We start from the raw sequence: 16,427 nt of genomic DNA on the forward strand, positions 1-16,427 counted from the left end.
TAACATGAGAAACCAGGTGCCCCAGGAATCCCAAATGTGCCCCTGTGAAAATGATGATTCAAAAGAGTCAACACAGGAAAAGCAAGACAGAAAAAATAAAAATAAAAACCCTCACAAAAAATCCTCCACTACAATGAAGAAAATACATCTTCTAATTCACCAGTTTCTTTGCTAAATGGAGGAAGAAAATATATATTTTCATTTTATAGAATGCAGTGTGCTCTGGTGCGTTCCATATTACACTGCCTAATGAGACATACCAAAATTGCAGGAATGTTAATATATTCTGCATGGTTGAAAATACAAAACAATATAGCAATAAATAGATTGATTCTTCTATTTTGACTAAACAAAGGGCAATTTAGCTTCTGAAAGTGTATAAATGTATTAAGTTAATGTAATAAAGAAAGTACCATTTGTATTTTCTTGTTTTCATTTATTAACCTTTATTTCTATACATTCAAGTGGAACAACACAGCAACCAAACTACCATATTTTTCACTCCATAAGATGCACTCCCCCCCCAAAAAAAAAAAAGTGGGTGGAAATAAAAGTGTGTCTTATGGAGCGAATATACACCCCCGATACCTTTAAATTGTGGTGGTCCAGTGGTGTATCGGCAAGAGCAAGCTTTCCGCGCTCCTGCCCCTCCCTCGCTGGACGACTGCTTCCTGAGTCTCCGGGGCGAGGCCTTCACCAGGAAGAAATTAATATCTGCGCATGCGCGTCATGTCTTTCCAAAAGAACTGGCACCTGGAGGCTCCTCAAGGCCTGTGAGGGAGGTGTGCGCATGTCATTCACTCATCAAAAAGCAACAGGGGAGGAAACAGAAGTGGTTGCCGGTGTGCCAATTCTGTAAGCACGGCAGAGAGAAGGAGGCTATTTCGGTGTTGGATGGACTGCAAAAGAGGGAAAGTGCAGCGGAGAGGCCGTGGGCTGCTTCTGAGAAATGATTCAATGCCAGTGATTCTCTGCAATGGTAAATAAGGCCAGGAAGGCCAGGAGGATGCTGGATGAGGGAGGAAACAAGGGGAAATATGACGGCGTTAGAGGGGGGGCCTCTTAAAGCCACAGGGCCGAGGGAAACTGCCCTGTTTGTTCTAAAGGCCCTTGAAGTTCACGGGAGGGGGGTAGGGGAGGTGGGGGATGTGGGGCTAGGACTGCCCTCTATTTAGACCTGCCCTATACCCTGTCCTACCACTAGACCACCAGAGGGGGTACAGGGCGGGGGTACAGGTGCAGAGCTTGGCAGGGAGAGGGGACAGGGTGCAGAGCCTGGCAGAGAGAGGGACAAGATGCAGAGCCTGGCAAAGAGTGTGGGATTGGGTGCAGAGCCTGGTATATATTAGTACACAATTTAGTTCAGAATGTTTTTTTTTTCTTGTTTTTCTCTTCTAAATCTAGGGTGCATCTTATGGGTCAGGTGCGTCTTATGGAGTGAAAAATACAGTATTTGGTTAAAAAGCATAAATCACATACTGTTTAGGGAGCAACTAAAGCACCCAACATTTTCTCATTGTACAGTGAATCCGAAAGCATTAAAAAAAGGAAAGTTGTCAACCTCCATCCTGGGCCAAGATTTTACCTGTATCCTACAGGATCCTAAAGCAGCAGCTTTTTACCCTTCACCACAAGCAAAGCCTTGACAGTTGAGTAAAACAATTAACTTACCCATGTGGTCGTTTTGCTATTATGATCAATGAAGAAGGGCCTGCCATTTGGAGCTATTCGCATCTCCCAGCCAGGCGGCAGGAAGCTCTGTGCCACTCTGTGCTGTGGTTTTGGGGAATTATAAGGCGATGGTTGTGGTGACTGTGGATTCGATAAGGTGTCCTTCACAGCTCTGCGCACTGGGAAGTCTTTAGCACCCTGTGTATTTAAACATAATGTGGACTCAACATCATTTGACAATAGTATCAACACCCACTCTTACTGAAAACCAGCTGGTTTTTCCAATGGGCAAAAACTCCAAGTGAAATGTCTCAAAACTACCCTAAAATTTAAGCAGTACTGTAAGAGCTTTCTGTTCTTTATTATGGCACTCTCAATATAAAAGTGTGAGAACTGTATAAGGAATTGTATTTATAATCATATTATTGAAAAGACATCCAGAATATAATAATTTTCTAATATACTATGTCTTAATAGCACTGGTGTGGAAAACCTGCATTTTCATGAGAAGATAGTGCTCTCATTTCAGAAAGTGGAACATTTATATTTATTATTTATTGACCCGCTTTCACCATTTTTAAGATATATATGTATTTTATGACAAATTTTTCACATTTTATGCAATTGTTATATTGGATTATAAAAATAAAAAAATCATACAACCTCATACACTCAAGTTAAACTTGTTTTATCAAACTAACCCCCCCCACCCCCCAAGTCATACAGCTGAGTGCCATGCAGCAAATTTATTTATTCATTCATTTTTTTTCTATACCGTTCCCCCTAGAGAGCTCAGAACGGTTTACATCAGGGATCTCAAAGTTCCTCCTTGAGGGCCGCAATCCAGTTGGGTTTTCAGAATTTCCCCAATGAATATGCATTGAAAGCAGTGCATGCACAGAGATCTCATGCATATTCATCGGGAAATCCTGAAAACCCGACTGGATTGCGGCCCTCAAGGAGGGACTTTGAGAAACCCTGGTTTACATGATGCGCCAATGCCCAGTCAATTCCTATGGGCATTAGAGTATTTACCATGCCAGCCTGCGCTGTCGGCTTTAGTAAAAGGACCTGTAAGTTTTGATCAAAATTAGCATGAAGCCCCCTTGAAACTTCCTGAAACAAAGCTGCATTCATTTTATGAGCAGGGCTTAATTTCCGAGTGAATGGTCTGTGGTTTCTCCACTTCTTATCAGACTCTAGAGCAGCAGAGGTTTTCTGTTCCAACACCTTCCTTCTAGACTGCCTGCAAAGAAGTGGAGTGGGTGGGATGAACCTGGAATGGAGCACAGAACGATCAGTTTGCTCCTTATCCATCCCCACCTCTTTCTTTTGCTCCTGCTGTCTGCCCTTCCCCTCCCCCTATGAAGAAGTTCACTGGGTTTGTTTGAGGAACATATTTTGGGTGGAGTACAAGGTTCTTTTGGTATTACAGAGCATACACAATTGTGTTATCTTGTTAATATTTTAGACATTTATGGCTCTAAAAAGGTTGCTCCCAACACAGGTAACCAGCACATAAATGTACATTCCTCAGTGGCCCATATGTTGGCAGATCCTGATCTAAAATACTAGCAAAACTTGAGGCATCCCAACCTGGACGCCTCAAATCCAATTTCTACATCCTTCTAAAATGTCACTCTCTATAACTTCTAAAATATGTAGCACACAGATGCCCTTAATGTATCTGTCCTTCTATATGGTGGTATCTACTCAAAAACTAGTCATTAGGCAAGGATATGTTGCACTAAAGTACATAAGTAGTCTGGAAAGCTTTCATAGTCAAAAAACAGTTAAACATAACAGACTTTTCTGAGAGGCCAGGGATTCAGTCAAACATCTTGCCCCCCCCCCCAAAAAAAAAAAATTGCTATAGTTAAATCTAGCCATTTCCATCTATCCATAACATTGAGAAAAAGATTAGGTTCTTACCTTGACGATATGTTTTCCAGTAGATAGGAGTGGTATGCTGAACCCAGGAGTCTTGCATTCGCTCCTATGAGTCCATTGCAGGAAATACTGATCACTGTTTTCAGTACTTTCTCCTCTCTGCTCCCCCCAGTTATTTCTTCTACAAGCAAGCCTGCAGGAGCAGCTTTGATCCGTTTGGTCTTCTTTTTTTGTTTTTCAAGTAATTTTAGCATTTTTTGCACAAATTTTGTGCTTCTGGTCAGCTCCAGTGACTGCTGAGCCTGCATAAGAGGAGCAGACTTTGGTCTGCAGCTGACAGGTGAATCGTGCTGGGACCTGTCCACCTGTCCTCCTAAACTTACTTGCTCCACTTCATCACTGACGCTGAAACCGTGGATTGAAGACAAAGTTTTATTTTATTTTTCTTTCCAGCTTATGATTTATCTTTAATCTTATCTATTGTTTTGCTTTTTGTCTTTGTTTTGTTCTATTTCTATCATTTAAATTTCTCCAGAATTCTACTGTTCAACGGCTCCCCCTTCTGCTTCTATTCCTTTCTCTCCTCTCTTCTACCTTCCAAAGTATTTAGATCAATGCTGTCTTGTTAAAATGTTTATTTTATTTTTATTTTTCCTCTAACTCTACTTTTCACTTCTCTATTACCCTCCAGGTACTTTAGTTAGATTGTGAGCCTTCGGGACAGTAAGGGAATTTTTCAAGTATCTTTCTTATTTCTAATCTTAATGTATATTTTCTGTAAACCGCTTAGAACCTAACGGATGTAGCGGTATATAAGAAATAAATTACATTACATTACATTACATTACAAGTCTGCTTGAACTCTGGAACTCAGAGGGGGGGGATGTTTCCCTGCTGTTGCTCACTCTTCAACTTGATCAGGCTGTATTGACACCAATTGCTTTACTTTGGAGCACACATGGTGTCAGATGCACTTTCCTCCCCACCCCCTCCTCGAAGCATTCGGATTGTGGTCCCAGAGGTTGAGGCTCAGTTTGGCTGTGGCCCGACTGGCAGCTAAGCATCAGAAGAAGCAGCTCGTGGGAGTGGATACAAGACCTCTGGGCCAACATACCATACCTATTGAATTGGAAGTATTAGTGATCACAGATGTAGTTTTCTTAGGCTTGGACTCCTATAATGGTCTTTAAATTGAACAACCTTTCTTTGTTGATAAAATCTAACCAAAGAAGTATTTGTTGAACCCGTGGGGGGACATATACTGTAAGTACATCTGTAGGGTTGAAATGGAGGTAGTAAGGATGGGCAGCTTCATTTCATTTTCTGACCTAATAAATTTGGAAACCAGTTTCAAATTGCAAGTTAAAAGGATGTGAAGAGGGGGGGAAAAAGCTGTTTCATTTTTTGGATTTTTTGAGTTTTTGTTTCACACATTGGTTGTTAATATTTTTTTAATATGTGAGATTTGTTAATTTGTATGTTAATGCACATGAATTCTTCAAAGGTGCACTAATGCACTTACAACACTAGATTAGATCAATCATAATCCCAGCTAACAGTAGTTGCATTTCAATTTTAAGTTTATTTGGGGTTGTTGTTGTTTTTGCATAAATCAACTAATTGCCCGTATCATCTTGTCTCACCATATTTAAAGATATCTTTAAAACATATTTATGCCATGTCTGAAAGAACAGTGCAGCAAGAGAATAGAAGAATTAGAAACATGGTGTTCTTAAACAATACACATGTCCAGACACAGACCAAACAAACATAAATAAGGCAAAGCAGCCTGTGTGAAGGAAAGAAAGATGAACAGTAGTAAACTGGTTAACAAGATTTGGGTTTCAGTACAGTATTTAAAAACCAAAATAAATCAAGTAAGCAAGCATTAGAAAAGTCCATAGAAGAGGGGAGGAAAAGAAAATTTTAGCAGATTGAGCCAAAAGGAAAAATTAGGAAAGAATTATTTGAGTGCAAAAAAATTCTGAAACAGAACTGAGAGTTAGAGAAGGCCAGACCAGAAGAGAAGAGAAGTCAGAAGGGCAGAAGAGATCCAGGTTAGTGGAGGCAAACTCTCACCTCGAGTGGAGCTGATAAAGTTACTGTGGGAGAACTGAGACTGCGAGGCCGTCTGATCTGAGGCTCAGTGAGGTGATTGCTACTGTTCGACGACCCCGCTGCGCCATCTTCAGCATGCTATTTTGGAGGCAAAAACAAGTTAATATGTAGTTCAGGAGCATGTGCTGCCACACATGGGTGGAATTCATCACTTATTGCACTAGTCTGTAACATTAAGAGCACCTTTTACAAAGCTGTGGTAGAGGTTTTTACTGTGGGCAGGTGAGGTAAATGCTCCAACGCTCACAGTAATTCTATGAGCGTGGGGGCTTTTACCTCGCCAGCCCGTAGTAGAAACCTCTATCACAGCTTTGTAAAAGCCAGCTTAAATGAGCAACTAAAGAACTTTAGCATCTGATGTCTGACAGAGCTAACACTGCTGTTAACATTTGAACTGGTAGTTAAAAAATTACAGCTGAAACAATGAAGGAAACAAAGACAATAAAATATCACTATTAATTATATTTAAACTCCCTTTTGAGTTAGCTACAAGCTTTTAAAATAATTAATGGAGCTATAGAATTATTCTGTCCATATGGTTATACACTGCTTAGTAAGGAATATATTACTACTAGCTTTATAGCCCGTTACATTAACGGGTGCTAGAATATATGTGTGTGTGTCTGTCTATTTTTTTCTCTCTGTCTCCTTAGCCGCTTTCTGTATTTCTGTCTTTCTTTGTTTTGGCTGTCCACCACCACCCCTGTCCATTCTCACTTCCTTTTACCTCCCCTGTGTCCACCACCACCCCTTCACTGCTCCCCTTATCCAGCAGCAGCCCTTCTCCCTTTGTTTTACCTCCCCGCTGTCCATCAGCACCTCTTCCTGCTCCCCCTGTCCAGCAGTAGGCCTCCCTTCCTTTTTTTCCCCCCTATCCATCAGCACCTCTTCCTGCTCCCTGTCCAGCAGTAGGTCTCCCTTCCTTTTTCCCCCTATCCATCAGCACCTCTTCCTGCGTCCCCTGTCCAGCAGTAGGCCTCCCTTCCTTTTTCCCCCCCTATCCATCAGCACCTCTTCCTGCTCCCCCTGTCCAGCAGTGGGCCTCCCTTCCTTTCCCCCCCCCCGTCCATCAGCACCTCTTCCTGCTCCCCCTGTTCAGCAGTAGGCCTCCCTTCCTTTTTCCCCCCCTATCCATCAGCACCTCTTCCTGTTCCCCCTGTGCAGCAGTAGGCCTCCCTTCCTTTTTCCCCCTTGTCCATCAGCATCTCTTCCTGCTCTCCCTGTCCAACAGTAGGCCTCCCTTCCTTTCCCCACCAGAGCAGAATCTCCCCTCTGTCTATCCCCCCAACAGTCCAGCATCCCTTCTCTCTATCTCCCATCAATCCATCATCTCACCTCTGTCTCCTCCTGTCAGCTACTGCCGTTCGCCATGTGGTCGATCCGCTGCTGACAGGTGGGGTTCAGCTCCGGTGCGTCGCTCGCGCACAGCAGCAGGATCAGCACCACCAGCAGCAGCGCCGCCATCGTGAGCCCTTCTCGAGGGGGCGGGACAGGCTGCTGAGGAGCTTCGGAGGCTGCTGAGACGGCAGAGATGGAGCGGCCGAGCTGAACTGGCGTCCCCCCCCTCCCCAGTGCCAGCGCTGCTCTCTCTCTCAGCAGGCCGTGCCGGAAAAAGAGGAGACTGTTGTGTGGTGACGTATAAGCGCGCATGCGCACTCTTGTGGCCACATCGCAACGGATCAGGGAACACGGCTTTAGAGTGCGCATGCGCGCTTACCATTTTATTATTATAGATAGCAGAAAGTCTGTGATAAACATTAATTGGCCTGTGTCAGAATCAGGCCATCACACCAAGATTAACATTCTTGTTCTTGGAATCTGACATGGTTATTTAAAATCTGCATACTATACAAGAGCTTGATTTATTCTCTTCTCCTGAGGGTTCTCCTGCATTTTGACTCAGAGAAAACACTGACCCCCCATCAATCCAGCATCATGGCTTCAGGCTGCATCTAGTGCTGTCTGACAACTAACCAGGTGCAACCTGTATTAGCTTCTAAGATCAAGTTCACAGTGGTAAGGCTGAAGGTGAAATCAGAAAAGTGTCTTGGCAGCTTCTAAAGAATTTAGAATTGCTTTAATCAGGTTTCTAAGTTAAAAGAAATAGGTTAATGTTGTTGTAAAATCTTTTTAACCAAAAGCAATTGTTTCACTTTTGTCTCAAAATACAATCCAAATGCAGTAATACCCAATTGGTAGCCATTGGCATTTTTTCAAATGTTAACTACTTCTGCGGAAATTATACTTGGATATTCAATGCCAGGCCATGTTTGGGTACTAGCATTAAATATTCAGGCATGTGCAGCTGGCCAGTACGTAAGCAGATAAGCGCCAATATTCAACATTGTTTAATCTGTAAGACTACCCAGGCTAGACAGTCATCTTCATACCTGTATAATTGGCCGCGTCCAGGTTGTGGTTCGATTGTTATGATTGACATAGTAAGTACGTCCCTTGGCATCTTTTCTCTCTTCCCAGCCTGATGGTAAGCCTGGTGTGGTATGTACATAGGCCACTGATGGCTGTTTATGCAAGAAATCATCATCATTTTGTGTTCTCTACCCACATCTTCTTTGAGAGTTTACAAAAAAGTAATGATCTTTAGAAGAAACACAACATGACTTATTTCAGTGGCTCCCCAGCTGTTCCTATTAGGGATTCATTCAGTACAAAAATCCTCCACAGGACCTATTTTCATTAAAACATCACAAAATAATTTAAAAAAATGGTTTCCACCAATGATTGTGGTTGTGAATGTTGCACAAATCAAACCCCAATATTCCAAGTTGCAAAACGGAGTTGCCTGGTAGTTCAGTTCCAAGATTATTCTTGGCCACTCCTGGATTTCTATCATCCTGATGCACTTATAGTTCCCAATTCTACCCACTGGAAGCAGAAAGTACCACCGTGTATTGCGATGAAAGCAGAAAATACCACCGTGCATTGAGATGGAAGTTCAAATCAGGGCTTTTCAAATAAATCTCCTTTCTGGAACCAAGGGATCTTTTTATTAAGGTACGCTAACCGATTTAGCACGCACTAAATGCTAAGGCACCCATAGAATATAACGGATGCCTTAGCATTTAGCGTGCCTTAATAAAAGGACCCCCCAAGTAACTTGGGTAGCTTTGCAGAGGGTACAGAGTTCTGATCCTCAAAGGCTACCAATAAAATTGGCTTTCTAGGTAATAAAGCTCTGATCACATGTGGAGGCATGATTGATATTCATTGAGCATATCTTGAAGACCAGGCCCATTTTTGGCCTTCAAGGAAGGAAGAATTCTATGGTACATACCACCATTATAAACCTGACAACTTATGTTTTGTAAAGCATCAACATAGTTTAATCAGTTATCGAAAAAGAAGGCTGTTGAGGGCTATACATTAAATTATTTTATGGAAATGTCTCAGAGGTGATGCTGGTGAGACCCCCCTTGTCAAGAGCAATTATGGTACTACGAATTAAATTTCTTAATTGCTCTGATGGATCTCAAATCTCTTATAATCAGTTTTTGAATCTGTCACTTAACAAAAAATTAACCAATTATGGACATACAAAATGTTTGTACGGTATGGAAAGATTAGATTCTTACCTCAATAAATCTTCTTTCTAGTAGAAGGGCATAGTAGTTTGGACAGTAGAGCTTTTATCCCATACTCGCGAGTAATTGGAGAAGGCAACCGTCTTTTTTTTCACTTTACTTCCTTGTTCCTGGGCAGAGCCCTCCTCCTCAACTCATACCAAAGCAGTTGACAAACTCTAAATAGGAGAAATAACAAGGATATGGGGAACTCCCCGACCAATTTAAAATCTTTCTGCTTTGCAATTGGAACAATTAACAATGAGAACATAGCAGAAAATAACCAGACAGAAAATAACCATCTACCTGAGTGCAACCAGCACTAATATTTATACAACTCTCAAATGCTTCCTTGCAATCGAGGAACAAAATTACATTTTCACGCAGCCATACTATATCTATCCACTAGTCAATTTCTTATTATCTGGCTGCTCAAAGACAAGCATCAGAAGACCCATAAGCATGTTTGAGATCTGAAGCAGGCATACTTGAAAACTGGCAGGGTGGAATGTCCAGACTACAATACCCTTCTACTAAAAAGAAGATTATCAAGGTAAGAACTTAATCTTCCCTTCTAGTGCAAAGGGCATAGTAGTCTGGATAGGACAAAACAAAGCAGTCCCTAAAACCTAGGGTGGGGCAGAACCGAAGCCCCAAAAGCACTATCTTTTTCGTGCCATATCCACTCTATAAAATTTAGTAAAGGAGTGGAGTGAAGACCATATAGCTGCTCTACGCATCTCCTCAGCAGCAATGCCCAGGACTCTACCAACAAAGAAGCCACTCCTATTGTGGAATGTGCTTTCAATTCAATTAATGGCTGTTTACCATAGACAATGTACGCCAAACTAATGGCCATGCAAATCCTCCTTAGAGATTGACTTTCCCAGGTGGCTCAAATTTGTCAAAACAAAGAGATGATCTCCGATACATGAAATTTGGTTGTCTTCGGGCCTCAAACTTCAATGTAACACTCTTCATGTCCCCCTGTCTATTTACATATACCACTGCTGTGGCACTGTCTGAAAAGTACCTAATTGCTTTGCCCCCTCCCAGGGTCTTCCCCAGTGTTTGTAGGGTTAGACGAATGGCTCTTTGCTCCAATCTGCTGATTGACCGTTTCTTCTACGAGGGAGACCACGTGCCCTGAATTGGACGGCCCTCGCAGTGACCTCCCCAACTATACAGGCTGGCATTTGTCATGAGTATCACCTAGGTCTGAAGGTGGAAAGGAACTCTCTTGCAAAGCGAGTCCCCATGGAGACATTATTATAAGGTGTGACATACTTCCAGTGTCCATGGCAATGCAAGTGAGCTTTCGCCCAAGGAACCATAAGAACAGCCTTACTGGGTCAGACCAATGGTCCATCAAGTCTAGTAGCCCGTTATCATGATGGCCAATCCAGGTCACTAGTACCTGGCCAAAACCCAAGGAGTAGTAATATTCCATGCTACCGATCCAAGGCAAGCAGTGGCTTACCCCATGTCTTTTTCAATAACAGACTATGGACTTTTCTTCCAGGAAATTGTCCAAACACAACCTTTCTTAAAACCAGCTACGCTATCCGCTCTTACAACCTCTGGCAACATGTTCCAGAGCTTAACTATTCTCTGAGTGAAAATTTTTTTCCCTCCTATTGGTTTTAAAAGTATTTCCCTGTAACTTCATCGAGTATCCTCTAGTCTTTGTAATTTTTGACGGAGTGAAAAATCAATCCACTTGTACTCGTTCTACTCCACTCAGGATTTTGTAGACTTCAATCATATCTCCCCTCAGCTGCCTCTTTTCCAAGCTGAAGAGCCCTAACCATTTTAATTTTTACTCTATGGCTGCTACCATTGACCCCAAGACTTGCAAGTAGTGTCAAGCTGTAGGAGCTGGCATCATAGCTTTCATTTCCAAGGCTCTGAGAGAAAAATGCAGCCTTCTGCTATCCTGAAGAGAACTCCTAAGTATTACAGGTTTTGAGTCGCAATCAGGTGACTTTTCCAGAAATTGATGATCCACCCCAGTTCTTGTAGGAGATGCACTACCTGAGAGTCAATGCCCTGGGACGACTCCTTGGACGGGACCCTGATCAGCCAACCGTTCAGGTATGGGTGCATCTGAATCCCGACCTTGCGCAGGTGGGCTGCTGCCACTACCATCACCTTGTTAAACGTGCGAGGAACTGTGGTTAATCCAAAGGTAAAATCTGAGAATTGAAAATGTATTTCCAGCAGGTGGAAACTTAGAAATTTCCTGCATTCCGGGAAGATGGGAATATGTAGGTAAGCTTCCATCAAACCCAGAGACACTAGAAACTCTCCTGGTGCTACTGAGGCAATGACCGAGTGCACCATTTCCATTCAAAACTTGGGCATTTTGAGGGGTGCAATGACAGACTCTAGATCCAGAATCGGTCTGCAATCGAGTGTCCCTAGTCTTTGTAATTTTTGACAGAGTGAAATCTATCCACTTGCACCCGTTCTACTCCACTCAGGATTTTGTAGACTTCAATCATATCTCCCCTCAGCCATCTCTTTTCCAAGCATGCACGGACGGAGGCCCTCTAGATGCTTGAGGAAGAAAACATGAGGTTTGTGTGGGAGTGGAACAGTGGCAGAATGGGACGGGGCACGTGTCTTCTTTTTTTTAAAGAGGAAATCTGGTAACCCTATTCGGGCTGTCTTTTAGTCAGGCCCACAGATCCTGAAACCCTCAACCCCATTATCTCCTCACATGTCTTTTTTTTGTTGGGGGGGGGGGAGAAATAGCTTGCACCTGCAAATCCCTGAAGACCAGTGCAGGGGTCAGTCAGCCTATGCTCAATTGCCTGATGATCAGGGATGAGCTAAGCTCCCAGGGACTAGACCAACACCCCTAGCTTTCCATAATGTTAGTGCAAGTCAGCTAGATAGGTTCACCTAGACAAAGGGTTGCCTCCCCCCCCCTTCCCACAGCTGCAGACCTCTGCGTCTGAAGCCAGGAAAGGCAACATCTCTCAGGCAGCGCTGCCCCCCTAAATTGGGAACCTTTGTGGCCCCGGCAAACCTTGAAAACTGGAACAAAAATAGAACAAAGACATTTTCAGAACTCGCTTGGTAAAGGAAAAACTGATGAGGAGAGCCTAAACCCAGGAAAAAGGAGGCAGAGTGAAGAAAGCTTTGGATGCCTTCTCTAATTACTCACAAGTATGGGTTATATACCCTACTGTTCAGACAACAATGCCCTTTGCACTAGAAATTTTTATTTTTTGTTTGTTTTATTGTGCTTTGCTTAGAACATTACAATAATGCAGAATATAAATATTTTAAATAAATACAAATCCTTTAGAATTTAAATGGGTGATGAAAACAAGAAAAATGAAATGCATTACTATTATGTTGTATTATTGTAGTGTGGGGGCTCCTTTTCATACTTGGTGGCCAACATTATTTGAGAAGTTGTTAGCTTAGGGAAAGGCAGCATGAAATACGATATGAAAACATAAGATGTGCCTTACTGGGTCAGAGCAAAAGGTACATGAAGCCCATAACCCTGACATTCCGTTCAGCCTGCAAATATACGGCCGATTATTGCCTTAGAAAGTCAATGTGCCCTTTCTAAATATATTTCTAAGGTGCTCTTCAAATACCTTGTCCCACTTTAATGAGTACTTTAAATGGTTCTCTAAACATCTCAACAGACCTCAGAACCACCACTCCTCCGTTCCACAAAAGTGTCCCAATGGGGAGATTCAAGTGGTAAACTCCTCACCGGTCTGTTCAATTTAAATAACGTGCAATTCTTATTATATTTTTTTTTTTAAAAAGATTTTTAGTATTCACTTATCTCAGTAATGGTGAACTTTCAGTTCTCTATAGAGGCTAGCGGTGAGACCCGACATGTTTCACGAGAGTTTCATCAGGGGTCTGCCCACCACCGCAGCTATCCACCTCTATCCTGCGGTGGTGGGCAGATCCCTGATGAAACTCTTGTGAAACATGTCGGGTCTCACCGCTAGCCTCTATAGAGAACTTAAAGTTCACCATTACTGAGATAAGTGAATACTAAAAATATTTTTTTTAAAAATATAATAAGAATTGCACATTATTTAAATTGAACAGACCAGTGAGGAGTTCACCACTTGAATCTCCCCGTTGGGACACTTTTGTGGGACGGAGGAGTGGTGGTTCTGAGGTCTGTTGAGATGTTTAGAGAACCATTTAAAGTACTCATTAAAGTGGGACAAGGTATTTGAAGAGCACCTTAGAAATATATTTAGAAAGGGCATAATCCTGACACTGGCATTGGCCAATCCAGGTTACAACTTCCTGACAGGATCCCAAAAAGTAGATCCAATCATTATTGCTCACACCCAAAGATGAGTGGTTGCATTCACAAAACAAAATCGACTTTGGGGGCTGGGACCCAACAAAAGTTGTTTAACTCTTTTTTAAAACTGTGCTATCTTGACCACATCTGGCAACACATTTTCCAGCTTCAATCTGTTAAGTGAAAAAATAGTGATTTACTGGAAATAAGCTACCAGGCCCACCCAAAAACTTAAACTATCCTTCCCCTCGCTTAAAGGTATCCTCTATGCAGGAAAATTGGGCAAATCTCTCTTTTTCAGAATCACAGAGCTCTGGAAAAATCTTATTGCCCCACTACAAATTTTGGGCTCCTTCTAATTATTCCGTAAGTACCTGAAAACTAGGCTCTTCACAAAATTGTAATGTTCTCTTCCCCCCTGGACTCAACATCCAACCCCTCTATGCTATTCCTTCCTTTATTAAACTCTTGTAAACTGTGCCGAGCTCTATAATTATGGAGAGGATGCGGTATATAAACTTAAGGTTTAGTTTAGTTTATTAATTTCATACAGTGTTTTCCCTTGTCTCCGTACTATTTGAAAGGGTAATTAACTATTCACTAACTATTCCATCCTACTCATGATTTCTTAGCCATCTAGCACAGCAGTTTCCAAATCAGTCCTGGAGTACCCCTCCCCCTTGCCAGTCAGAATGTTACGATATCGACAATGAATATATATGAGCATGATTTGCATACACTGACTCCATTATATGTAAATTTATTTCATGCATATTCATAATGGATATCCTGAAAACCTGATTGGCAAGGGGGTTCTCCAGGACCAACTTGGGAAACACTGATCTATCATATCTCCTTTTCAGCCATCTCTTCTCCCAGTTCCAACTTTTTGTTGCAACCTTTCTTCATAGGGAAGCTGTTCCATCATCTTTATTATTTTAGTTACCCTTTTTCAGTTTTATCTTTTTTTGAGACAGGGGAATAAGCACTGCATACAATATTCATGTTGTGGTTGCAGCTCTCCTTATATACCTCCAAGAGAATTCCGTTCCTCAGATAAGTCACTCATAGCGTTACCCTTCTCCTCCACTGCTAATTCCGGACTTCGTTCTTTTCATCTAGCTGCCCCGATGCCTTGAATAAATTACCCAAATTTGTCTGCCAAGCCCCTTGTTTAAAAGCAGACTGAAAACCCACTTTTTTGATATAGCTTTCAATCCTTAACCCTACTCCCTCTGCCCTCCAACCCAGCCCGCTGATTAACTGTTCCCCTTAACTGTATCCATGACATCCTGTTTACATAGTAACATAGTAGATGACGGCAGATAAAGACCCCGAATGATCCATCCGGTCTACCCAACCTGATTCAATTTAAATTTTTAAATTTTTTTCTTCTTAGCTATTTCTGGGCAAGAATCCAAAGCTTTACCCTGTACTGTGCTTGGGTTCTAACTGCCGAAATCTCTGTTAAGACTTACTCCAGCCCATCTACACCCTTCCAGCCATTGAAGCCCTCCCTAGCCCATCCTCCACCAAACGTCCATATACAGACACAGACCGTGCAAGTCTGCCCAGTACTGGCCTTAGTTCAATATTTAATATTATTTTCTGATTCTAAATCCTCTGTGTTCATCCCACGCTTCTTTGAACTCAGTCACAGTTTTACTCTCCACCATCTCTCTCGGGAGCGCATTCCAGGCATCCACTACCCTCTCCGTAAAGTAGAATTTCCTAACATTGCCCCTGAATCTACCACCCCTCAACCTCAAATTATGTCCTCTGGTTTTACCATTTTCCTTTCTCTGGAAAAGAATTTGTTCTACGTTAATATCCTTCAAGTATTTGAAAGTCTGAATCATATCTCCCCTGTCTCTCCTGTTTTACTGTCTTGTCTGTTTGGATTATAAGCTCTTTCGAGCAGGGACAGTTTTCTTACTCTTTGTGACTGTGTAGTGCTGCGTGCGTCTGCTAGTGCTATAGAAATAATTAATAGTAGTAGTGTTTTTGATTATGCCACCCAAGGAGTTGAGAATTTCAATGTATGATCCACATTAATGCCAAGATTATTTTCCTGGGTGGTGAATCCTACAAGCACATAAGGGGATGGGACTTGTATGCTGCCTTTTTGTGGTTATACATTCAAAGTGGTTCACTTATATATGGGTACTTATTTTGTACCTAGGGCAATGGAGGATTAAGTGACTTGTCCAGTGTCACAAGGAGCAATGCTGGGATTTTATCCCACAACCTCAGGGTGCTGAGGCGGCAGCTCTACCACTAGACTACTCCTTCATTATGGGCTGCAATTTTTGGGGAATCACTACAGTTTCTGCTATTAGGGTCAATGATTGGAATCTCATGGAATTTGATCTTCATAGGTAACACATTAAATAAAGTGTCTGTCACATCAGTTAAGCAAGAAATATGGCTAAGCCATGTCACACAACACTAAGAAGAGCAAGTTAATCTCTATAGGAAAAAGAATATTCTGCGAAAGAAGTCCAAAAAATACATGTTATTTTGTCGGTAATAATAAAAAGGGGATAGACTCCGTACAAATATAAGGAAGTGGTTCTTCACCCAGAGAGTGGTGGAAAACTGGAACGCTCTTCCGGAGGCTGTTATAGGGGAAAACACCCTCCAGGGATTTAAGACAAAGTTAGACAAGTTCCTGCTGAACCAGAAAGTACGCAGGTAAGGCTAGACCTACGGGCCGCCGTGGGAGTGGACTGCTGGGCACGATGGACCACTGGTCTGACCCAGCAGCGGTAATTCTTATGTTCTTAAATAAGAAGCTGCTAAAGAAATTCATTCAGAGCTTAAAGTTTTTCAAAATACATGTCTTAATTCAGTCAGCAGTAGAAACAAGC

The 16,427-nt window shown here is 42.2% G+C and overlaps 1 protein-coding gene across 13 annotated transcripts in view; it reads right to left on the reverse strand.

The window, feature by feature from the left end:
- The window catches only part of NEDD4L (NEDD4 like E3 ubiquitin protein ligase), a 656,466-nt gene that overhangs the window by 120,571 nt on the left and 519,468 nt on the right, over positions 1-16,427 (reverse strand). For 10 of the 13 annotated variants that reach the window (XM_033933707.1, XM_033933698.1, XM_033933715.1 and 7 more), the window contains 3 exons: positions 8,070-8,201; positions 5,641-5,757; positions 1,672-1,869 (listed from right to left, as the gene is read on the reverse strand). In XM_033933707.1, the coding sequence (XP_033789598.1) occupies positions 1,672-1,869; positions 5,641-5,757; positions 8,070-8,201 (447 nt within the window). The remainder of the gene's footprint in view (positions 1-1,671; positions 1,870-5,640; positions 5,758-8,069; positions 8,202-16,427) is intronic. The other 3 variants (XM_033933724.1, XM_033933688.1, XM_033933668.1) reach the window with 1 other exon arrangement.

The sequence above is a fragment of the Geotrypetes seraphini genome, chromosome 1 (assembly GCF_902459505.1).
Source record: "Geotrypetes seraphini chromosome 1, aGeoSer1.1, whole genome shotgun sequence".
NCBI lineage: Eukaryota > Metazoa > Chordata > Amphibia > Gymnophiona > Dermophiidae > Geotrypetes > Geotrypetes seraphini.